Consider the following 23661-nt stretch of genomic DNA (forward strand, 5'->3'; position numbering starts at 1 on the left):
CACATAGCACGTATTTTGGAAACGTTTATTTCCATCTAAGAAGTTACTTAAAGCATGTGTTGCCTCAATCTCTCCCTCCCAGTGCAAACCAGAGCACTGTTACCTGCTACTGTAGCCCTGCCAAAAACCGACAGCAAGAATGAGTCTTAATGAGCCTCCTAAAGGTGAGACCTTTGAAGTCTAACTTGGACTTGAAAAGAGACAACTACAAAGTATGTGGTCTCTGCTTCATTAAAATAAGATGTTACAGGTTCTTAAGTTTCATTTGTTCATTGAAACTTGTTCTTTTAAGATCTAGGAAATAAAAACAAGCTGTAGAAACTAGCCTTGCATTTTACAAAGGAAGACAGTTACAAGGTACCTAAGGACAGCCAGACTAGCCAAAATGGGGTTGCTACAGGACTTAGAATTAAGCAGCTTGTACCAAACTTGAGAATAGTTGAATTCTTTCATTACACTTGCCAGAACCAGCATTGTCAATGGAATATAAGCTGTATTTTAGAGGACTTCCTCTCATTTGTTTTAATAGACCTAAATAAGCAGAAGTCAGATCTACACAAAATTTTGAGTCACAAGGAACGAGAGCTTGAAGAGCCAGTAAGCCTGAGATGCTTGAAATTGTTACTCTTCAGAAACCCACCTAAAGAATTTCATCCAAGAGTAATAACTCAATTCATATGCCCCTCCTTGCTATGAGGAAGACTAGACAGATGCAGACAGATTTCCTTCAAGTTCGTTCTTCCTGTAGCGTGCTTTCCATTAACATGAACAAAGAAAAATGACCACATCTGAATCTATCCTCTGACTTATAACTCAGAAATGAACGTGCAGCAGCTAGCAAAGGAACGCCAAGTTTGGTTTGTTATTTCTACAAACAAGATGTCACCCTAATTACAGGTGCAACAAAGATAAGTATTTAAGAAAAAACACATCCAGATTTCAACCTCATAAGCACCCAAGATTTTCTGCTACATTAGATGAGTTAAATTATGAACTGAGCTCCATAGCAAATCACTAAGATGGAAGTGATCATATTTTGCAACATAAAAAAATAGCTTCAAGAAACACATACTTCAGACTGGTTGGCTTCAGAGTTCAAGCAGGTTTCTCCTACAAGTTAATTAACCTAGCTTCAGCACTGAAGTACAGCAATTCCTTGTGGGTTGGAAAAAAAGGAGTAGCTCTATAGAAAGAAGGTATTCCAGAGTTTTCTTAGTATCATCACGAACTGCATGAACTCACCAAGCTTTATCAATAGGCATTAAAACACATATATAGGACAGCAACTACTCAGGATATTTAATAAATGACATGGCCTCCTCTAATGTACCATGTGCAATATGGTCAACTCAGAAGACTAGAGAAATGTGACAGCTTCAGAAAAAAAGACGGCAGATTCAAGACTGCAAAGACACCTTCACTTCTTGTCAACGCAATTTTCCCATCCTAGAGGAATGTCATAATATAATCATAAGAAGAGAAAAAAAAAAAAAGGATAGCAGAGGCAGACAGGAAAAGTTTTCCCATCTCACCACTGAATATCCCCAATTCCTGCATTAAATGCTAGGAGTAGCAAATCCAAGCTATTCAATTGTCTTCCACAAAGCAGAAACTGTCAGGCTAATGTTCAGGGTAGAATTGCTGTCGACTCTTCAGTTATTATCCGGAAGAGATTTGCTCACAGATGAGCAAACCAAAACAGAAGATTCAGACAGGTAAGAGACACCTATCCATTCCAGAAGATGAGCTGCTCTAAATAGATCTTACAGGAAGGAATAACGTATGAAAAGCCAGGATAAAATGGTGGTAATCTCACACTGATTGCGTTTCATTGCTAGTTTTGCTAACTTACAGGAAAAAGTTATCTTTTAAAAGGTAGGTAGTGTCTGATGAACCAGAAATCAAACATATTTTAGCAGGGAGTTAAAATACCTCTTCCCTCTATAAAAAAAGAAAGGTCTAGGGGGGATTTAATATGGAATATAGTAATGAAGTAGGCACAACAAGTCTGAGATTTTACCTGTCCGTAGAATCACAGAATAGTTTGAGTTGGGAGGAACCTTCAAAGATCACCTAGTCCAACCCCCCTGCCGTGGGCAGGGACACCTTCCTGTCCAACCTGGCCTTGAAAACTTCCAGGGATGGGGCATCCACAACTTCTCTGGATGACTTGTTCCAGTGTCTCACCACCCTCACCATAAAACATTTCTTCCTTATATCCAATCTGAGTCTACCCTCTTTCAGCTTAAAACTGTTGCTCCTTGTCCTGTCACTGCAAGCCCTGGTAAAAAGTCTGTCCCCATCTTTCTTATAAGCCCCTTTCTATACTGAAAGGCTGCAATACAGGGTCCCCAGAGCCTTCTCTTCTCCAGGCTGAACAACCCAACTCTCTCAGCCTCTCTCCATAGAAGAAGTGCTCCAGCCTTCAGATCACTTTCACAGACCCACTCCAGGTCCATGTCTTTATTGCACTGGGGACCCCAGAGCTGGACACAGTGCTCCAAGTGGGGTCTCAGTGGAGTGGAGGGGGGAGAATCACCTCAAAGGTGATTTACATCCTGCAGACAGTGCTTTCCACGCTGGCATTTCTGCCACTGTAGACTGAAGCCTTCGGTTGTCTCAGCTCTCTGCAGGACAAGGTGACCACTGCCATAATTTCATCAAAACCAGGAACTTCGCAGGACTCCCAAGGGTGCATCTTCAGTGACTACTTGTTTGTGCAAGAACACACTACTGAATAATGTCGGGAAAGAGCCGCTGCCCGTGGTCCACAAGGGTATACCTAGCATATGATGGAGGGAAGTTTCTGGAGGCAAAATTCAGGCTGAGGATAGGAAGGCAACGACCAAGAGTTGTGTGACAGCATCTCAGAGAATTGCTCCCATGCTCAGGCTTGGACTCGTTAGAAGTTGAGAAGTTTTTTGGACAACTGGAAGCCTGTACAAGAATGAGGACCAAATTAACCAAAACCCAGACACTGGCACTTGCAATCAAGATCGAAGGCTCCTCTGACACTCCAGAAGAAGAACAGAGAAAGCCAGCAGATACAGAGGAGCATGTATCTGAGGACGATGCAGCTTTTGTGGGAAAGAAGCTGATTCATAAGAACTTCATCTCCTCAAAAAGCCCTAGAGATGGGACAAGAATTAGCCATGTAAAAATCAGAAGCTAGAAAAATCAATACAGTACAAGTAAAACAAGATGGAAAGACAAAACCAAGGCACAAGTATGTTTCTTCACAAATGCTGGAAGCCTAGAAGATGGAAAAACTCAAATGTCTGTTTTTAAAGTGATAATATGGATGTAGCGGGTTCATTCAAAAAACAGTGGAGGGCAGACAAGTCAATGGGACATTCAAAGCATACAAGGACTAAGCAAGCCTTTAGAGAATCTAAGCTTTCTTTAGCATACATCACCATTTGAGCAATCTAAGTTTACTGTGTCAGCAAGAAATACCCTGTAAATCAGAATTCCAAGCTTAAACCAGAAAAATATAGTCTCAGCCACCCAAGCAGCGATAGCAGCTGTCATGCTATCACCAGAGGGCTGTACAAGCAGGAAACACAGCATTAAACAGAGACTTCAAATGCCTCCGTGTAAACTGCACAAGTGTCTGGTCAATATATAACATCAAAACTAAGTTCTTAAATAGCATAAAGCGACTCCTCCCCAGCAGCGGATGAGACAAGCGGCAATTCCTGCCTTCACCTTGAATGGTGGCTGGAGTATTGGTGTAAGCCCCTACCGTGCGATCTGACCATGCCGTAGAAGTAACAGAAGCCAGTCCAACTGGTACAGCAAGGCTAAATGCCCAAGAAGGAAACTAAATAAAAGCTTGTTAAGGTTTTATTTAAAAAAAAAAAAAAAAGGGGGGGCGGGGGGGGGATCGCATGATTTATTACTGGGTTAAATAGTCATTAGATAACATCTCCCAAAAGTGAAAACTGTGTTTTACCTGCAACATGCTGAGCTTGGCCATCTCTACTCTCCCTGCTTGACCCCAGCAAGGCAAGCCAAGCAAATAAGGCTTCGGGTGGTAAAGGACCACTCAGAAGATAAGGCGACAGCAACAACCTCACTTTACATACAAAGTCACACAGGAGGAGGATGGGGAAGTCCCTCGCATAGCTTTGTGGTTAAAGATGCACGAGGGTACCTGAAAGACACTTGCACCAGCTTTCACAGAACAATTCAGAGGCATCTGAGCAACCACAAACCAGGCAACCGCGCCAGGCAAATAAGAGTTGTCCTAAAGAACGGACTAAATGGACGCAGGGCTAATTATATTTTATAAAATGAAGTCATGTCTCAGGAGTCAGTTGGAGGTTGTTGGTTTGTTTCCCCCCCCCCTCCTTCTTTTGGAGGAGACAGAGCATGTGAACAAGGAAAAGGCAGCTGATGCGCTTCATTGACAAAAAACAAGCATGCTACATGACAAGATCTTTCAAAGCTCTTTGGAGAACAAAACTATAGGCTAAAAGGAAAAATCCTTCACACGCATAAATAACTGGTTAAAAAAGATAAGGAAGGGGGAAGAAAGGCATCACTGGTCAGTTTTGTAGTGGAGGGGACTCGCAAAAGGATTCTGCTCTGCTCAACTGTACTGAGCTGTGCAAGAGAAGGCAGTACTAAGATGACAACATTTGCTACTCTGAATAATTCAACATGATCAGTAAATAAGAGCAATGACTCTAAGGAATTGCAGTAAAATCTTGTGATATGAGTGGGTGATACAATTCAAAGCACACCACATCAGGAACAACCACCCTAACTTCAGCTTAAAAAAATACGACAGACTGAACTCAAGCCAACACTGGGGAACAGGACACCAGGGCTACAGCAGAGTATTCCACAAAAATCATAGCTCCGTGGTTTTTTGATCACTAACGAACAAGCAGAACGCCTGTAATTACAGAGACAATAATACAGAACAAAATACAGATCCACAGCATACGGCATTTTCTAAAGAGGCACCCGCACCATAAATATCACTTACTGATCTGATCAGCACCTCTGCCAACCTCCCCCATTCACTTGTGCCGCCCCTCCTGCCATCCTTATTTCAAGGAGGCTGGAGCAGAGCTGGCAATGACATGGAGAACAAGGAGAAGAGACATAGAAAGGAAAGTCTAAACAGATGAGGACAATTCAGCCCAGCCAAGAGACCACCAGGAATGGAAAAAGTAGTTTCCTAAAATCGTGAATGTCATGGAGAAAGTGAAGCAGTAATTTGTTCTGAATTTGCTTCTTGCTAGTTTTTTCGGACACCCCCAGTTCTTCTTTTCTGACTCCTCCTCGTGTGTAGACCATGTAAAGAGCAGCCTACACACTTAAGTGTCCAGCTTTGTGACTCTCTGTGCAAGGCATTGAATATCACGATGGTTCAAAGTGAGAGGACAAATCCGTGGAAGAGAAGTGTGAAGGTTGCTTAATTCAAACACCTGGCTCAGGGAGGTCATAAACTGCTGGAGAGAGAAAAATAAAGCAGTATTTCCCCAGATTAGATCTGCTCTATTTGTGTACTCCCCTCCCCAGGCACCTGCTACTTGTTACTAGTGAGCAGGATACTGGGCCAGATGGATTCCTGGTCTCATCTGGTAGCACTTTTAAAAGGCATTATACAGGATTTCATCTGTTAACCTGAAAGTACACAGCAGCCGATTGCTTCAGAAGAGCTGGAAATCAGTTTAAAGACCACATAAAGGGGGCAATCTCAGCACAAGGCAATTGTGGACTAGGTTGCACTTATGATCTCACCTACCTCACAACTCCCCCTCGCAATGGAGCTCCGTGAACCTGCCTGCTTGATCGATCCCACCAGAATATTTTTCCATCAGCAAATTTGGCATAGAAAGTCAAATTTTGTTGATACAGAGAACTGGAACATTATAAAAACTCCTACAGAAGAGTAAGATGGACTGGAATGAGGCAAGGTCATATGCTTCAGACTGCAAGAAATGGTACTATGAACTGGAAAGCCCTCTAATTCAAGCAAAAAAAGACACACACACAAGGTATTAGCTTGTCACTGTGACCTGCGAGCCCCCAAACCCATTCAGACATGAAGGATACTGGCACAAAGAAATTACCTGCGACACCGCACAGCATCTCAGAGAGACCTCCCCTGCCATTCTGTGCCCTGCTCCAGTCAGGGATGTTCAGGGATTAGCTTTAAGCAAACATGTGCACAGAAGAGATCGACAGAGAACCTGGAAAAGAGCAACTGCAAGGTTGGCATGTGTGGTTTGAAAATAAGAAGCCAAGAGTTGAGTGCTTTCTGAAAGTGCTGAAGGAGAGAAGAGCTGTTTTTATAAGAGGCAACACTGGCACAAGCACAGATAGGTACATACCAGTCACAAATAAATTTATTGTGAAAATCTGGTGTAAGTTTCCAACCATTGCAGCTGGAGGATAACAGAAGAATCTTCCATATGAAAAACACAGCAAGAAGCCCAAATTGGCCTAAACCAGCAAGGGCTTTAGGCCAGCAGTTGAAAATACGCTGCTATAGACTTGCACCGTAAAGCAGAGCACTGCACCTCGTCTTCCTTGCAGCCCAACAGCTCTTAAAAAAAATAAAAAAGGCACCAGCTGGACACTTTGCTGAGTCCAGAAAAAGCAATTTCAGGGCAGGCAATGTTTGAAGAAACACCTGTATCTAAACAAAGTTTAGGTACTTATGCAAGGTATAAGTGTAAAGCCCTGATTTTATCAAGGGGATAGTCTAAAATTTCACTGGAGTCAGCAACATTTTTGCCAAAAGGTTGCAGTATCAGCTGTACCAGGGTACCACTACACTGGCAAGCAGGCACTTCAGTATGGAAAACAGAGATTTGCCTGGCCGTTTCTCACCATGATCCTCCACACTTTTTAAGTACTTTTTTTTTTTTTAAATAACAATTTTTTTTTTTTTTCTAAACACCACATATTTAAATTCCAGATCCTTTCTTATCTGGTCACACTTTCTGGCAGTCACCTTCCCCGTACAAGAACTCTTGCTGATACTTATCACTGGCAGCACCCCCAGCTCATCCCTGACTCAAAGAGCTCTAGTGCCAGCCAGGCTTCACGTGGAGAAGACCACTCTGTACATCTCTCTATAACAGCAACATAATAAAACCCGAATTCTCCTATCAGTAATGTTTCACCGCACAGGCAACACTTCTAAAACTTCAGCAACTGGCAGGCAGTGAGGAATCCTCCACAGCTTCTGCAGCCTGAAGAAAGCAATCTTCCCAAACTTGTAACTCAAAGGCGCTCTTTGTATTTTTTGGAATGCGTCTGTGGGAAAGCGCTGGTAATATTTGATAAGAGCTTTTCAACGGGAACAAAGCTCACGCTTCTCAGTTCACCCATCGTCTTCCCCCAGCAGGCTGACACAGACTGAGTTACCAACACGGCATTAAACCAGGGATGTAGAGAAGATGGTTTATTTAGGTAAATCACAGTGAGCAGCCAGGGAGCTGAGAGAAGGAAAAGGCAAGTCCTGAAGAACTTGGGGAGTGGCAGCGTAAGCTGGTTACACATATGCATTAGGTCACTGATAAAAAAAAAAAAAAAAAAAAAAAAATCAAGCCTGAGATCACACCCATGACAGTGTGTGACTTCGACCAGGCCACTGTGAGCCCGATAATGAGAAAGGGGGAAGGTGGAAAACCTCACATGAAGTCAGGACACAGGAGGCAGCAGGTATTAACGACTGACTGTGAGCTTGGACTCGGTACACGACGCTTCCTACGAACTGAAAAGTCAAGTCACTGTTGAGAAAGGCCCAAGAGGACGGTCGCCAGCCGTGAAACGGATTGGGAAGGGAAGACGACAATCCCGCGAGCGATTTGGACAAGACAACGAACCCCAACCCTTAAAGTTTCATGCCGTGCCAAGCAGCACATCTAGCTAAGTTTCCCAGATAAGGGGAGGGAACATCAACTTCACACAAAGAAGTTGTAAATACGCTTCCAGTTACGCAGACTGCTTTGTTTCCCTTAGACCTGGGACCACGACCAGGTTTATAAGAAGGGCTCCCAAGCCACCCACAACCGCGTTTTTGGCAGGTGCCCTGCCCCACGCCCCCAGCTACGGACAGAACCACGGCCCACGGGAGGAGACCTTTGTCAAGACGGACCCCTTCACGCCCGCCCGCCCCTTTCTGACCGATTAGCGAGTAACGGACAAGGCCCACGCGAGAAAGCCGCCCGTGGGGGGAGCGGTGCGGGGCCAGCCCACCCCTCACCGCGCCGGTTCCCCCCCCCGCCCCGCTCCACCCGCCCTCCCCCGGCGCCTCCCGGAGCTCAGCTCGGCTCGGCCAGCAGCCGGGCCCCCCCCGCTCAGGGGGTCTCTCGGGCCGTTTGAAGGCAGCCCCCGCCGGCCCCTGCCCTCCCCCGCCGCCGGGGACGGCCGCTCCGGTGCGGTCCGGTCCGCTCCGGCCCCCCGCGGCTGCTCCGCCCGGCCGGAGCCTTTCACGCCGGCAGAACCGCGGCCGCTCCCCCTCCTCCCGCCGGGGAGGGCTGTAAAAACGGCGAGCCCCGCGGAGCCTCCTCCGCCAACCGCGGGAGGCGCGGCCCCGGGAAGGCGGCCGGGTCGCGGGCGCCGCCGAGCGAAGCGACCGCCCCCGCCGCAGCCCAGGCCCCGCAGCGACGGCGGCCCCCGCCGACCCTCCCGCGTCCGTACCTGGCTCCGGCGGCACTCGGCTCCCCCGGGCGGGCGGGCGGGCGGGCGGGAGGGCTGGGCCGGGCCGGGCCCCGCCGCTGCTCTCCCCGCGCCCCGCCGCGGCTCCTCCCTCCGCCGCGCTTCGACGGGGAGGGCCCCGACCCGGAACCGCTCCCCCTCCTCCCCCCCGCCCCCCCCTTTGCCCCGCCCACCGCAGCCAGAACCGCCCTATGGCAGCAGCGCGCCCGCACCACCCCGCCACCGCTTCCGGGGCGCCGCGGCGGCGGGTTCGCCCTAGCAACCGCGTTCCGTTGCTAGGCGGAAGGAGCGCCCGGCGGCGGCGGCGGCGGCGGGCAGGCCTCGGCGGGGGGGGACACGGCGGTGAGGCCGCCCGCCCCGCCGCAGGAGCGGGCCCCGCCGCAGGAGCGGGCCCCGCCGGGACTGAGGCGGGGGAGGTAAGCGAGTAGGGCCTGGCCGCCACCCGCCCCGGTTCCTCCTACTGCTTCCCGCCCTGCAAAAAGCCGCCGCGTCTGCGAGAGGGGGAAAACCCGGCTATAAAAGGGGAGAAAAAATACCCAGAAAGCTAGGTGAGGAAATGGAGATCTTAAACTTAGGCGTCGCCTCGACTCTCCTCCGCCTGCAGCAAGCGCCTTCAGGAGCGAGTTGTAAGAAGGGCTGCAGAGCGCTTTCGGGGGGGGGGGAGGGAAACACAGCTCCTCAAACACCTCCCATCCCGCTAAAACTCGTAATTTCCCAGCTTTTAGTAGCCCCCGAGGAAACGTGAGGTGACAGGAGCAGAAACCCGCCGGGGGTCATCACCCAAACGCTCCCAGGCCGCTTCCGGCAAAGAACTTGACATTTTCCAGGCGAATGTTTTCAGTTGCAATATGCCTTGAAAATGGTTAAAAAATTCACCTCGAGGAAAACCTCCAAGCCCTGCGTGCGGCTCGCCGGCCCCCCGAGCCCCTTGGGCGATCTCGTTAACCTGCCGCACTGTCACATCAGTGTGTGGCCCCTGCCAAGAATGAGCCGCGGGTTAATTTTGAAAAATCACCTGGAAAGTCTGTTTAGATCCATAATTTAGGTGTTAAAATTATTTCTTTCCCCCACTACCTCATATTCCTGATGCTGGGCTTGTAAGTTTTCCCCTGGTGCCATAGTTAAGCAGAAAATAAATCCCAGTTATAGTAAAAGTTGCTAATATTTCACTTTTGCTGTTTTGCTTACTCTTTCTTCTATTGCCTATGTGCAGTTCGCTGACTTAGTTACAATATTACACCTTTTAAGTCAGCGGCATTAATATCAAAAATAAAATGTCTTAATCCAGCCACCTAAACAGCCTGTTCTGGCATCATCATGTCTGCTCTGGGATGAGCTTATTTTGCACTTTCTGCCTCTTTGCGATATTACTGATGAAAAAAAGAATATTAGCGTCACCCTGTCTTTGATAAAAGGACGAGGTGCCAGGGACAAAGCCCTTTTGCAATGTTAAGATTCAGTGCTCCCATTTTTTAAGTGCCATAAGGGGAAAAAGGTACAAATTCACCAAAGCAGCGTATGTTATTCTGGAGCAGGATGCGCATCCCCAGAGGGCTCAGGGGGAGCCGCATCCCTGTTTGCATTTTGAAATACGCTCCATCGTTCAGATAGAAATTGTACCATCATCTGAATTCTCCCCATTTCTGCTCTGAACCACCCGGAAGCTCCCAAAGAGTATCTTAATTCTAAAAAAATTGTTTATCATCAAACAATTTTACTCTGAGTAATTCTTTTGGTAAGTTATATTAAATATGCGGATTCTCGTTAGCCCTGTGATAATCCCCTAGGAGTTTTTCAGAAGACTGGCCCGCGTGTTGAAAGACATATGGAGGTGAAGGGAGCTCGCAGCTGACCCAGAAGCATTTTGGGTGGGTTAGGACTACCCCACCGGAGGTTTTATCACCGACACTCAGCTCCTCATCCTCAACCAAGACAGATGAGAAGCAGGATCGATTCCTGAGCACCTTATTATTAACAGAAAGGAAACATCCTGCTTTTATTCTTGAAAATGCTGCAGCATCTCTGGTTGGGATGAACTGGCTCCTTGCTGTGGGGCAGCCGGCTGGAGCTGGTGGGCAGGACAATACCCCTTTGTCTGGGGCAGTGGGAAGGACAATGAAGCTCCTGTTCAGGATCAGGCACAGGGAGGCACCACCCCGGCACAAGTGCCGGAGCAGCATGGGCAGGGGGGACCTCGCAGGACACAAGCGCAAAGAGACCTCGTATCCTTTTGGGTAATGCTGGCCATGAGCATGTAAAGAGAAAAAAAAAAAGCCAAAGTCAGAGAAAAAAACCAGAGATTAAAAGAGCATTTTTTGGCAGGAGAGTGAGAGCAGAGGAGCAACCACATAGAGCGAGAAGGTACCAGGGTCTCGTCCTTCTCTCTCCTGATGGAAACAGCCCCTGTAATCATTCAATCCAGAGCAGAAACATACGTGAACGGGCTTGGCATTTACCAAAATTAATAGCGCTCCTGTGCGAGAGGGCGTTCTGTGCAACTCCCTTAGCATAAGCAAGCAGCATCTGAACTTAAAACTGCGGTGTCTGCAGCAGGGAGGCTTTATTTCAAGGGGTGGGAAGTAAAAAAGCCAGCGATATTAAGTGGGCATCGTAGATGCCACGGTGCCACATAGTCTGGTAACAGCTTTTTTTTTTAGCAAAAGCCTTGAAAGTCAGAAAAAGAAGAGATGAAAACCCCTCATCTGGGCGATGAGGTCCCTGAGGTTTTGCATTGGATTTCCCACAGCGGGGCGAGAGGGCGGCAGCCCGACAGCTGACGGCCCTTTTCCCCCTCCCCTCCATCTGCGTCCCGGCGGCAGGGACATCTGCTCTCCCCGCCGAACAGCTGCCTCCCTGTGTGGCTCCGGCTGCGGGAGTGGGGGGACAGCCCCATCCCGTCGGGAGAGCCGGAGGAGATCCTTCCAGCCCAGCCTAGCTTGATCCAACAGAAATGTTTGGTCCATCCTGTTTCGGACATGAGGGCGGAAGGACTCTGCCAGAAAAAGCCTGAAAATGCTCTGGAGCAGCAGGACTTTGCGGTTATCCCACATTACTTGAAGAGGGAAGAGCCTTAGGCCATAGGGATGGAAAAGGATGGGGTCTGTCCCAACACTCTCTCTTGCCCACACAAAGATAATTTTGCCCCCTAAGATTTAAAATTCAACATATTCGACCCTTAGGATTTCTTATTTTCTGAAGACTACTATCTCCTCTGCTAAACACCCTGTTTGTGCTCATTTCGCTGTTGCTTTTGGGGCATCCAAGAGCACCTACTGAAACACACGCCCAGTCGTGCCAGCAGTGAACCCTTGTGCTATCCCCCCACCTCCATGTCCCCCCTGCCTGCTCTCCCCCCAAGCCCCCCCTTGCCCTTGTCCCCCTCCCCACCCCCACATCACCGCCCATCCAGCAGCAGCTCGATCCAAGCCCCAGCGCGGAGGGAGAACGGGTGTTTTGGCCATTCCATGGGGAAGCAGCCCTTTTCACAGGGGAGAAACCTTCTGCTGGCCTGGGTTGGCTTGATGGACCAAGAGCCATCAAGGAGCCAGGACCAGCAATGAAGCGCTCGCAACGTAGGTCCATCCAACATCCCCCAGGAAAGGTCCAGGTGCCCCCAGCCCAGGTCAAACGGAGCTCCTGGACCTTCCAGACATGGGTGAGGGTCCCAGCTGGGGCCATTCAGGGCAGTTTAATGCTCATTAGTGCTCTCAGGGCTGCCATGTACTCGAGGTCAGGGGTCAGAAAAATAATCTGGACTATCTGCAGAAGACTCCATGTGCTGGAGATGGGGAAAAGAAACATCTGTTGGGAGGAGCGGGTTCCCTCACTGCCTGCCCCTGCCCCTCCAGCGCTGGGTTTGAGCAAGCCACGGTGACTTAGCCAGTGATTTCGCTGATGCCATTTTCATGGGGAGACCATTGCCTGGCGAGGTAACACTGACTCTCAGGAAATAATGAGTAATTTCAGTCTCTCATCCATATGCTTCTATATTCCCTGCACGTTACCTAAATAAATAAACTGGAAGAAGGCAGAATGAGTGTTGCCCTGGTCCCTGGCACAGTCCAGCATTTGGTAGCTGGAGATGCTGCTGACATCTATTGTCAGCTCTGGGTATTTATGTCCTTTTTTAAGTGGATGCTTTTAAGTGTGTTAATAAGCTGAGATTAATAAATTGGTCAGTGCAGGGCCACGGCGGTGGGTCTTAATTTTGCTGGCAGGTCTCAGCTTGCTCCTGTTCTCTATTTTATAAATTAAATTGAAAATCCTAATTCCAGAGGGCATTTATAAGCACTTGGCTTTAGCTGGTTTTGTATTCCCCTCTTTTTTATCCCGTTAAAAAATCAGGGAGTTGTAGTGTTCATATGGATTTAATCAAAATAGCATCATTATCAAATAATTTTTTAAACTTACAAGAAATTAGCTCAAAAGTGAAAACTGCTTTGTAGTAATAATAGTAATAATTAATAACCGACTGGATTTCCAGCTGATTCTTCCCCTTAAGAGGTTCTCCAGACTATACCTCTTGCCCTAAGACTCTAGAAATCCCATTGCACGGGGAAAACCTCTGTTACGTGGTATAATATTACACCGAGTACAGTGATACAGCCACTTTATCCTTGTCTTAAATTTATTTTCAACACCGTACGTGATCCTTCTTTACTATGTTAAACTTTGCTATCAATTATATTGCCGGATTAAAGCATTTGTAGCCATAGATGTAAATTGTTCAGCAATATATTGGGGTGGCACAGTGCGGGTATAGCTCCCCAAGCAATCAAAGACCTAAGCAGCACTGTTTTAAGAATAATTTTTTTTATTAGAGCAAAAATAGCTGGAAAATAAGAAACAGGCAAGCTTTTGGATGTGGAAACCTTCTACAAGTCTTTGGGGTCTTATCTATAAATTTTATTTTGGGTCGTCTAGACCGCTTTAGCAATCTCTCCGTCTTAGATTTTTGTTTTCATTTTCAGAATAGCTGGGTGCTGCTCCAGTTTCCCCTACAAAGCCAAGCTCAAAGGTTAGTAGCAGGGACGCAGCCAGAGCTAAATCAGCTGTCCCAGCCACAGCGCAGCATCCCTGCTCACACATCACTCTCCCATATTCCCACCAGAACAGGAATGCACCCGAGCAAACACCTTTTCCTGCATTTTGCCCAGAAACTGCTGTTCTATGAAAAAAATTTGGGCCTTAGCTTTAAGATTGCAGTTCCTAATGTAAACGTTAGAGTTTTCTTTTACTTGTGCGGAGTGAACATATTTATTTATTAGAAGCGAAAGCTGTTTTAGCAGTTCCTTAACACCAAGTTTTGCTCTTTTATGAGATTTTACAGCAGGGTAGACGTGTACCACATGGGCAACTATTTGATCCTGAGCTTCTTTTGTGCACCGTGTGCGCATCACATCCTTCCACAGCCTTTTACATTCCTGCTCCATCAGATTTTAACTTTTTAATGACGCGTTTGTCAGAGCGATCCAGAGCCTCTTTGTTAAGGTCTTCACCAGCATTGTTGCTTGACCATCGGCCTGGGAGAGCAGCCTTGATTTAATTTTGTCAAGAGTAGCTCTTAGTCCTTCTCCCTTCCCCAGCTTGCAGCTGCGTAGCCCTCGCGGGGCTGCTAAACACAACTAGCACAGGAATTGACCATAGGTGACGTGCCAATCTGATAAGAGCGCAGCAGTTTTTGCTGGCTCCCAGGCAATTTTAGAGAAGAAACCATGACCGAGGACTACAGCTAGTTTGGCAGGTCAAATGGCAAAGGGAGGGCAAAGGAAATGGCCACCCACAGTGCCTCTGTAGCCACGGGACCTGAAGCAGCACAGACACCGCTCAGCCGTAGCCATGATTCCCCATTTGGGAAGGCCTACCCCTGATCTCATTAAGTGTGAGCAGCTGAACTATGCCAGCCCATATTCTCATATAAAGGAGCCCTTAGCTGCACCAGGAGTACTTAATTCAGGCTAACGAAGGGGTAGGAGAGTATTTCTGCATGCTGAGAATTTGTCTTTTGCTAGAAAGGCTGAGATAATGAAGTTACTAAGAAAGAAAATACCTGCTATCAGAGCACTAGCTGACCCGTTTCCTGTATGACACAGGTACCGAATGGTTTGCAACAGGGAATGCAGATAAGATCTTACGCAGCTACTTACAGAACAGCCTGTTCAGTGTGTTATCTTACTAGCACTGTGCTTCAGTTCACTAAAAAATAATCAGAAAACAAGTTTTTTTGTTATTTTGTGGAATGTCAGGGCAAGGAAGTCTGTAGTTTGTACAGCACATTATCACAAGCTTAGTCACCTTAATCTACATTTTTTTTTTTTAATTTCTATTAAAGAGAAGTCTTCACTTGCTATTTCTCATTCAAACAACTTGAACTGCTCTTCTGTAACAACCCTCCTTTCTATTCATAGACTTTTTAGGAAGAGGCTTTTAGACAGTGTTCACTGCTTTACCCATGATAAACCAGGCTGATCTAGAGCTGCCACTGAATTCTCCTCACGTGCAAACACTCACCTTTTCATCAGCTCAACAATACTCTGACCATTTGTGGTGCTTCTAAGGAAGAGCAGAAACAGAACCACTGAGAATAAGACCCATCTCTGCTTCTCCACAAGACCCTACTCACCATTTCATGTTGTAGTGGGTTAACCCTGGCTGGACACCAGGTGCCCACCAGAGCTGTTCTATCACTCCCCCTCCTTCTCAGCTGGACAGGGGAGAGAAAATATAACAAAGAGCTTGTGGGTCGAGATAAGGACAGGAGAGATCACTCACCAATTACCGTCATGGGCAAAACAGACTCAGCTTGGGGAAAATTAACTCAATTTATGACCAATCAACCAGAGTAGGGTAATGAGAAATAAAACCAAATCTCAGAACACCTTCCCTCCACCCCTCCCTTCTTCCCGGGCACAACTTCACTCCTGGATTCTCCACCTACCCCCCAGTGGCACAGGGGGACAGGGAATGGGGTTTACGGTCAGTTCGTCACACATTATTTTCTGCCACTTCATCCTCCTCAGGGGGAGGACTCATCACACTCTTCCCCTGCTCCAGTGTGGGGTCCCACCCACAGGAGACAGTCCTCCATGAACTTCTCCAACGTGGGTCCTTCCCACGGGCTGCAGTTCTTCATGAACTGCTCCAGCATGGGTCCTTTCCACGGTGTGCAGTCCTTCAGGCACAGACTGCTCCAGCATGGGTCCCCCACGGGGTCACAAGTCCTGCCAGCAAACCTGCTCCGTGGGCTCCTCTCTCCACAGATCCGCAGGTCCTGCCAGGAGCCTGCTCCAGCGCGGGCTTCCCACGGGCTCACAGCCTCCTTCGGGAACCCACCTGCTCCGGCGTGGGGTCCTCCCCGGGCTGCAGGTGGAGATCTGCTCCACCGTGGACCTCCCTGGACTGCAGGGGGACAGCCTGCCTCACCATGGTCTTCACCACGGGCTGCAGGGGAATCTCTGCTCCGGCGCCTGGAGCATCTCCTCCCCCTCCTTCTTCACTGACCTTGGTGTCTGCAGGGTTGTTTCTCTTACATGTTCTCACTCCTCTCTCCGGCTGCCGTTTTCTGTCTGTCCCAACTTCTTTTCCTTCTTAAAAATGTTACCACAGAGGCGTTACCACTATCGCTGATTGGCTCGGCCTTGGCCGGTGGCGGGTCCGTCTTGGAGCCGGCTGGTATGGGCTCTCTCGAACACAGGGGAAGCTTCCAGCAGCTTCTTACAGAAGCCACCCCTGTAACCCCCTCCGCTACCAAAACCTTGCCACACAAAGCCAATACACATATAAAGTACCCCAGAAGTTGCGTGGCAGCCTCAGGCACTTCACGATACCAAGTTTGATTTATTTTTAGCAGTTTATTGCTCCCCAGGCTTCCAGGGTTTTGATTCATTAGAACAATCCAGTTTGTTTTAATTAAACTTCACCTCTAAATCATAGCAAGTGACAGCTGCCCCTCCACCTCACCGGTGTCTCTTCAAATCCAGTTTTCTCATCTTCAAACAAAGAGGTTGTCATTAACAGGTTTTACTTCAATAAAGACACAACACGGATGTATTTTCAGAATGCTTCAATGTATTAGAAAATTAAGAATCTGCTTTCTAAAAACAGAACAAGCATGATCATGCAAGTCTCGGACAAGCACAAGGCAATCAAAAGATAAAAGCTGCACAATATGCAGGAGTCGCTGAGGAACTCAAGGAAACCAAGATAATAATTAAAACAGTAACTTATACTGAATGCTAAGCTTCAGAAAGTATATATTAATTTCACCACAATGTTCTTGCAGTCTCTCAAACTTACACTTTTAGTTCTGTGCAACAGCTGAACATAAGCCATAACAAACTGTAGAAAAACTATACAAATATACAAAAAACAGCTTGACTATGGAGACGCGGTTTATCATTAAAGTCAGGGTCAGATCACGTCACTCTTCTTCAGAGGACTCACCATCTTCTGCAGGATCTGGTGGCAGGGGGCGAGCTCTGTAAAAAGCATTATCAATTCAAAAGAGTTATCAGAACTCAACCAACTTGTGTTTGAAAGGCTAATAAAGCTCTGGTCCTAGAGGCTCGGTGACCTAAATGACTTTAATTAGCCCCAGACTACACCTTGAGACATTAGGATAAAGTAGCTTGTATCAGTTCTAAGTGCTAGAAGCCCAGATTAAGCAGCACACGCCTACCTTTCAAATGGGAAAGCCTACTTCAGTGTAGAAAACATTGCACACCAATACATCCTCAGATGTTCTCTGCGCATCCTTCTTGACCCAGAGGGCCACATGCAGGTCCCACACCATTTCTAGGAAGCTGAAAATTTAACTCCCATTTCACGCCTGAGTTTCAACCTAACTTACCCGTGTGACTGAAAAAAAAAAGTTGCTCAGCTACACGAGTACAGCTCTTGCTTCTTCCAGAACATAGTTGGAAGCCATAAGTTGTTTTAGATGGCGACACTGTGTGTTCTCTGCAGGGTTATCACCACCTGGGTCCTTACTCAGCCAAACAAATTTCAAATGGAAGACATGAAATCTTTGAAGCACTACAGTGCACATCATCTGTTTCTCCAAGAGGTAGGGTGCGCTTAAAAGTGTTTGTTTGCTTCTTCTTCAAGACAATTCAGGACTAATTCTTATGGAGGGCCCCCAGACAATTTAGGATTATCTCTATTTGGTGAAAAAGACAACCTTGGCAATTGAGAATAGCGCGTCTGTAAGACAATATTTCGCACTACTACCTTTTTAGTCAGTAGTACAGCCTACAAGTTAATCTTTGAAGCGTCAGCTTGGTAAAGCAATTCAACTTCTGATGTACAGAAGTCGCCAGCAGTCTCCTAAGCTTTTCTGAAACAGAGCCGACAGCCACAGAGCATCACATCGCTCTGGTCCATATGCAAACAAAGCATGTCTGAGAACAGAGAATTTCCCTGTACTACCAGTTACTCCACCCATTTTTAGAAAACCCCCACGAGGTCAGTGAAGACAGATGCTGCGTTTTATCAGACTTCGCTGAGAAACGTTATTTCAATGAGGATATGAAGGTTAAGAGACACACCGTCAACTTTTTAGCGGTCGCTTGCTCCTTCAAAAATAAATTGTAGTTTCAAAGCAGACATGGAGGAAAACTAGTCACAATTTGTTTCATCCAAGGACACACTGACAGCCCTCAGCACACCCCTTGCCGGCAGCCAGGCACATCGCTCTCGGTATTCTTTAAAAGTGCCAGGAATTTTGCTGTTTAATGTCACCCCGCAGACCACGCTGACAATACCGGGGCACAGTTCAAAGCAACATAACGGAGCACCAGCTGCAGCGATGACAGCTGCGTGCGTCGCTGCCGCTCTGCAGGCGGTTTTAGCTCTCTGTTGTACCTCAGACAGCTTTTTAAATTTTTCTTAAATTCCTTTTTTGTTAAAGGAAGTGAGCATTAAGTGCAAGCAGCACGTCCCGAGAGCCAGGCTACAGCCGACCACCGAAACTCCTCAAGCATACAAAACCCGTTCCTGTTGCACTTCGCCTCTCCGACACACCGAGCGCGCCCCTTCCCTGCCCGTTAACCCCAAGGCACGGCACTCCTGCACCGCCTTCAGCCCCACCTCGTTGCAATTTCGGTTCGCGGGGACTCGCAGAGCGGGAGGAAACCCGCGATTAAACACGCTCCTGAGAGAGCCCCCGCGGTTCACGGGGCGGGCTGACGGCAGTCGGATGGGGACCGAGGAGAGATGGGGGGTGATGGAGATGGGGGGCTGAGGAGGAGACAGATGGGGGCTGCCTGCCCACCCCGAGCCTCGGGGGTCCGACACCTACTTTTTGGCGGCCGGCCCCAGGCCGCTGCTCCCCGCCGCCTCTCCGCCGGGCGCCCGGTTCTCCTTCTGCGGCAGCTGCAGGAACTCGCCGATACCCCTCTGCCAGGCGGGGACGGGCCTCACGCACACCGGGTTCCCCCCCCCACGGCGGCCCTCGCCTGAGGGGAGAGCGGCCGTCAGCCCCGCCGCAGGCCGGGCGGGGAGGGACGGAGGGAGGGAGGGGAGCCCCGCTCTCACCTCTCTTGGCCACCGGCGACGGTCCCGCGTTGGTGCTGCCGGAGCCCAGCACCTTCCGGGGAGCCCGGGCGGCCAGCACTGCGGGGAGAGGGGACCGGTGAGCGGCGGCTCCGCGGTGCACCCCCACGCCCCCCATCTCTTCTCCCTCCTCTCCTCTCCTCTCCCACCCGGCCCGGCCCACACCTTTGCGGTAAGCCCCGCCGCTCTCCGCCTTCGTCCGCACCATCCTACCCACAGCAACCGCCGCCGCCCGGCCCGCGCGGAAGATACCGCCGCCCGCGGGGAAAGGCGATTGGCCAGCGCCCGCCAATGGGAGCGCGCCGGGCCGCTCCCCTCCCCTCCCCACGGCGCAGCGCGCGGGTCCCCTCGGCGCGGATCCCCTCGGCGCGGGTCCCTTGAGCCCGCTTCCCCTCAGGGTCGCTTCCCTCAGCCCTCTCCCCCTCAGCGCGGGTCGTCCTCACCGCGCTCCCCTCAGAGCCCCTCTCACCTCAGGGACGCTTCCCTCAAGCCCGCTCCCGCCAGCCCGCTCCCTTCGTCGGGGGTCCTCTCAGCGCCGCTCCCCTCAGCCGCCACCGAGTGTCAACGGCCCGCCGTTCCCTCTCCCGGACGCGCAGGGCTGCCGCCCCAGCTCGCAGCCCCAGGCCGGTCAGCCCTTCAGCCCCAGCCCCGCTCCCCCGGGAAGGAGGTGGCACAGGGGTACCCCGGGCTTCCCCTCCGCGGCAGCGGGGCTCCCTCCCCGCTACCCTGCTCGTTGCAGGGGCGGGCACCCACGTCCCACAGCCCGGCACTGGCACTCATCCTTATTGATACCGCAGCAGTCCGGGGGGAGAAGGGGAAGAGCGATACTGCTCCCCACTGCGACAAATTGTGATGGCTGTGCTCAGCTGCGGGCAGTGCCGCCGACACCACCGAGCCTTTCCGAGAGAGGGAAGTTTGTTCCCTTCCCAGGTGCTTGCAGAGATGGAGCTTTGGCTCCCAACAGTTTGCTGTCTGCCTATGGCACTTTTAAAAACATGTCAGGGAGTCACAATGGCCGGGAGCACGGAAAGCCCTGCAAGGTGTCACATTCTGGCCCAAGACGCTTTTTTTCCTGCAGCAGCGTGAGTTCAGGTGGATTCAGCGTGAGTTCGCAGGGAACAGGGTGAAACAACTGCTCTGGCTGAAAAATTACATTTCTTCCTGGTCTTTTCCAGCAAGATCTGTTCCTGGATCAAGTGCACCACAGGACCGGGCAAGCGTCTTGGTGGCACATCTGTGGACGGGCAGTGCCAGAGGGTAATGCAGGTCCCCGGGGAGCAAGGCAGCAAGCCAGGAGGGACACCCAGGCAGCTCGGGAGCCCAGCTAGGCATGGAGCCCAGGCACTGGGAGTGCAGGGATGGGGCCATTTGTCACCTCCTGCCTCCAGGCTATGCCTGGAGCTCCCTCCGATGTGCAAAGTCTTACCTTACGAAGATCTAGCCAAGCAGCGCGTAGGGAGGAAGGCCAGGCAGCCCCGATTTCAGTGCAAGATCACTTTATGACAAATTAAATCACGGTCTCCCCGATGTGAGGCTCCTTTGTGGCAGCTGCAGCCTGCGAATATGATGTGAGCTGCGTGGGCAGCTCCTGGGGCCGGAGGCTTTTGCCTTTGTGGAGGCAATGAATCTCGCTCTCCGATACCCTGCTGGAGCTGTGTTTTTCTCTAAGAAATCGCACTGTCCTTCTCCAGTGTGTCCAATGTCTCGGTAGCTGTTGGTCCCAAACACATTCCCTCCCTTCCCAACAGTTATTGCTCCCTTTATCTTTTAATGTTCTTTCTGATGTGTGTTTGCTTAATCAGGCTTTTAGTGCCGGCTTTTTTTTTTTTTTAAATGATAACGTAATTCTCCATTCTCTTCTAGTTTGTGTTGCTGGCACGTGTGAAAAGTTGATAGCATATGTCCATACATTCTGCATGGTACGTCTAAATATTTTGATGGTTTTCATATTTTGCACCAGCCACGGAAACTGGTTTGCTGCTAGATGACTGTAAAAGTGAGATTTGGTAAATAATTATTAGAAATATTATGCTAACATTATGATTGAAACAATAGACAAAAGTATAGCCAAGCAATTAACTAGTAGAGGTAGTTACTCATAGGTTTTGCAGTTCCTTGCTCTTATGACTAGATGTTCCTGTACGCTAGATGAGAACAATGTTGAAACTGACCACATGTGACTGAAACTGCGTTAAGCTTCAAGGTCAAAGAACAAGGACAAGAACACAACTTCAAGGACAGCCAACAGAATCTCAAACGGGTCGGTGGTCATAAAAGCAGCCCTTCGACTCAAATGGAGCCTTCATTGCGCATGATCGGATGTAGGCAGTACTATCATAATCAGTTATAATCATTTTTATGTATATGTATACTAATCTGATTAATATGTAATTAGTTATTCTATATAACCTGTTTGTGCGGAAGCTGCAGCATGCACGCTAGGTGGAATTATCCCCCGTGCCTCCCGCGCTGCAATAAAGAATGCCTGCTTTCTAAAACTGCAAAACGAGTCTTAGGGAGTTTCTTCGACCGGCTTTTCGGTATCAACGTGAGCTATAATTATATGTTTTTACTCCGTTTGGGATGTGGTTTTGGTTTTTAAAGAGTGGACCGCAACACCCTCGACCTGAGGAGAACCGGGGTCCGGAACGGTCGCGCCGCGGCCGCGTTCCCGGGGGGGGGGGGGGGGGGCGGTGCGCCGTGTGTCGGGGCGGTGCGCCGCCGTTTCCCTTCCCCCGCGCGGAAGATGGCGGCCCCCGGCTCGCTCCTGGCCTGGTGCGTCCAGCACCTGCGGGGAGACTTCGGGCTGGACGTGGGCGAGGAGGTCGTGAGGTGAGCGGGGCCGGGGGCGCCGGGGCGGGCAGGAGCCGCGGCGGGCCCCGCTCGGGGCCGTGCTTTTCGCCGGGGCCTGGCGGGTCCCTTCTCGCCGGCCCGCTGTGGCAAGCCGCGGTGGCCCCTCGCGTCGCCTCCGGGTCCGTCTCGGCCCCGTGGGCCAACGCGGAGGGCAAATGGTGTTTTCGGGGAACCCGGGGATGTGCGCCCTGGGTTGTCTTGCGGGTGGGTGCCCCGTAAGGGGGCCGGGGGGCGGGAGGTGGTGGGGAGGGGTCTGGGATCGTTGTGGGTGGGTGAGGAAGGGCATGGTGCTGTCTCCTTGTGCTTAAGCAGGAGCTTGTTGGTTTATGGTTAGATTTTTTTATGTGACCTGGTGGCACCTGGGATCTTAGAGTGAATTTTTTAGTGTTTGGCAGAGGGGTTGGGGGGGGTGTCACTCTGCACTGGAACAGGGGTAGAAAGATAATTTACCTTATGTTTTTTTCAGTGAAACAGCCACAAGGGATTTCCCAAAGCGTCTGTCTCAAAATTTCACAAGGCTTTCCCAAAGCGCCTGTCTCAAAATTTGACTCATAAACCCGTTCCTTACCACGGTCTCTATGGACACCTGATCCGAAAAGGAGAGATAAATAGCATACATGTGCGATTAGACCGTTGGTTTCCTCAGAACAAAAGCCCCCTTACCCATTTTTCTCCATCCCATCCTCTTGCAGGTACATCTTGTCAATAACAAATGAGGATGAGATCCGGGAGTATGTCGTTGACCTTATTCAGGGGACTGACGGTAAGAAGAGTCGCTTTTTAGAAGAACTCCTGGCCAGGTGGCGGAAATCCTCCCAGCTGCCGTCTAAGCCTCTGCCAGCATATCGGAAAAAAGATGGTGAGTGGTGTGGGGAGGAAGGAATTAAAGTCTCAAATAAGCTTGTCTCAGTTATTCTGTTTATAAACAATTATATGCCACGAATGCCCGTGACTGGTCCTATTTCTGTCTGTTGTGACAGTGTAAAGCCTATTTTCATTCACCAAGTAAGTTCAGGGACATCTTTCTAGTGCTGGTAGTTACCCAGGCTTTCTTTGTGCTTACGCACGCTTCCAGAGACTTCGGAAGTGCCTCGGGCTGGAGACCAAGCAAAAAAGGGTAAGCGCAAAGGAAGGAACAAGCAGGAGACGCCTGCGTACCCTGAGCCAAGTGCACATGTAGAGGAAGTAAAAACCCCCCTCGACCTGGCCAAGGTGAGTGTGTCTGGTACGCGAGGGCAGGCTTTGAAACGGGGTCGCGGGGAAAGGTCGTATCAAACACTAACAAAAGATGTGATTGAAAAGTGGAAATAAGCTTTCAGAAATATGAATCATAGAATCATAGAATCATTTCGGTTGGAAAAGACCTTCAAGATCATCAAGTCCAACCATTAACCATGCCCCCTAAACCATGCCCTGGAGTACCCTGTCCACTCGCTTTTTGAATACCTCCAGGGATGGTGACTCAACCACTTCCCTGGGCAGCCCATTCCAATGTTTGACAACCCTCTCAGTAAAAAAATTTTTCCTAATATCTAACCTAAATCTCCCTTGCCTCAACTTGAGGCCATT

At 49.5% G+C, this 23661-nt stretch overlaps 3 protein-coding genes and 1 long non-coding RNA gene across 8 annotated transcripts in view; 1 reads left to right on the forward strand and 3 right to left on the reverse strand.

Annotated features, from left to right (window-relative positions):
• CSNK1G1 (casein kinase 1 gamma 1) overlaps nt 1-8787 on the reverse strand; it is a 111085-nt gene extending 102298 nt beyond the window's left edge. For 3 of the 4 annotated variants that reach the window (XR_008238174.1, XM_052807333.1, XM_052807331.1), the window contains exon 1: nt 8671-8787. The gene's annotated coding sequence lies outside the window, so the exon portion shown is untranslated. The remainder of the gene's footprint in view (nt 1-8670) is intronic. The other variant, XM_052807334.1, reaches the window with a different exon arrangement.
• A 6703-nt stretch (nt 8788-15490) lies between these two features.
• Nucleotides 15491-23661, reverse strand: part of LOC128151295 (uncharacterized) — a 92556-nt gene continuing 84385 nt past the window's right edge. The window contains exon 2 of the long non-coding RNA XR_008238329.1: nt 15491-16154. This is a non-coding gene — a long non-coding RNA (uncharacterized LOC128151295). The remainder of the gene's footprint in view (nt 16155-23661) is intronic.
• PCLAF (PCNA clamp associated factor) lies at nt 16736-19477 on the reverse strand. The gene is made up of 4 exons (XM_052808596.1): nt 19405-19477; nt 19222-19299; nt 18986-19142; nt 16736-17165 (listed from the first exon to the last, which is right to left on the reverse strand). The coding sequence occupies exons 1-4, from the start codon at nt 19445-19447 to the stop codon at nt 17108-17110; spliced, it is 336 nt and encodes a 111-aa protein (XP_052664556.1). The 5' UTR covers nt 19448-19477; the 3' UTR covers nt 16736-17107.
• The window catches only part of TRIP4 (thyroid hormone receptor interactor 4), a 34920-nt gene continuing 33203 nt past the window's right edge, over nt 21945-23661 (forward strand). The window contains exons 1-3 of one of the 2 annotated variants that reach the window (XM_052808578.1): nt 21945-22071; nt 22785-22951; nt 23168-23304. In XM_052808578.1, the coding sequence (XP_052664538.1) occupies nt 21986-22071; nt 22785-22951; nt 23168-23304 (390 nt within the window). In that variant the 5' untranslated portion in view covers nt 21945-21985. The remainder of the gene's footprint in view (nt 22072-22784; nt 22952-23167; nt 23305-23661) is intronic. The other variant, XM_052808580.1, reaches the window with a different exon arrangement.

This window comes from Harpia harpyja, chromosome 14 (assembly GCF_026419915.1).
Source record: "Harpia harpyja isolate bHarHar1 chromosome 14, bHarHar1 primary haplotype, whole genome shotgun sequence".
In the NCBI taxonomy this organism is placed as follows: domain Eukaryota; kingdom Metazoa; phylum Chordata; class Aves; order Accipitriformes; family Accipitridae; genus Harpia; species Harpia harpyja.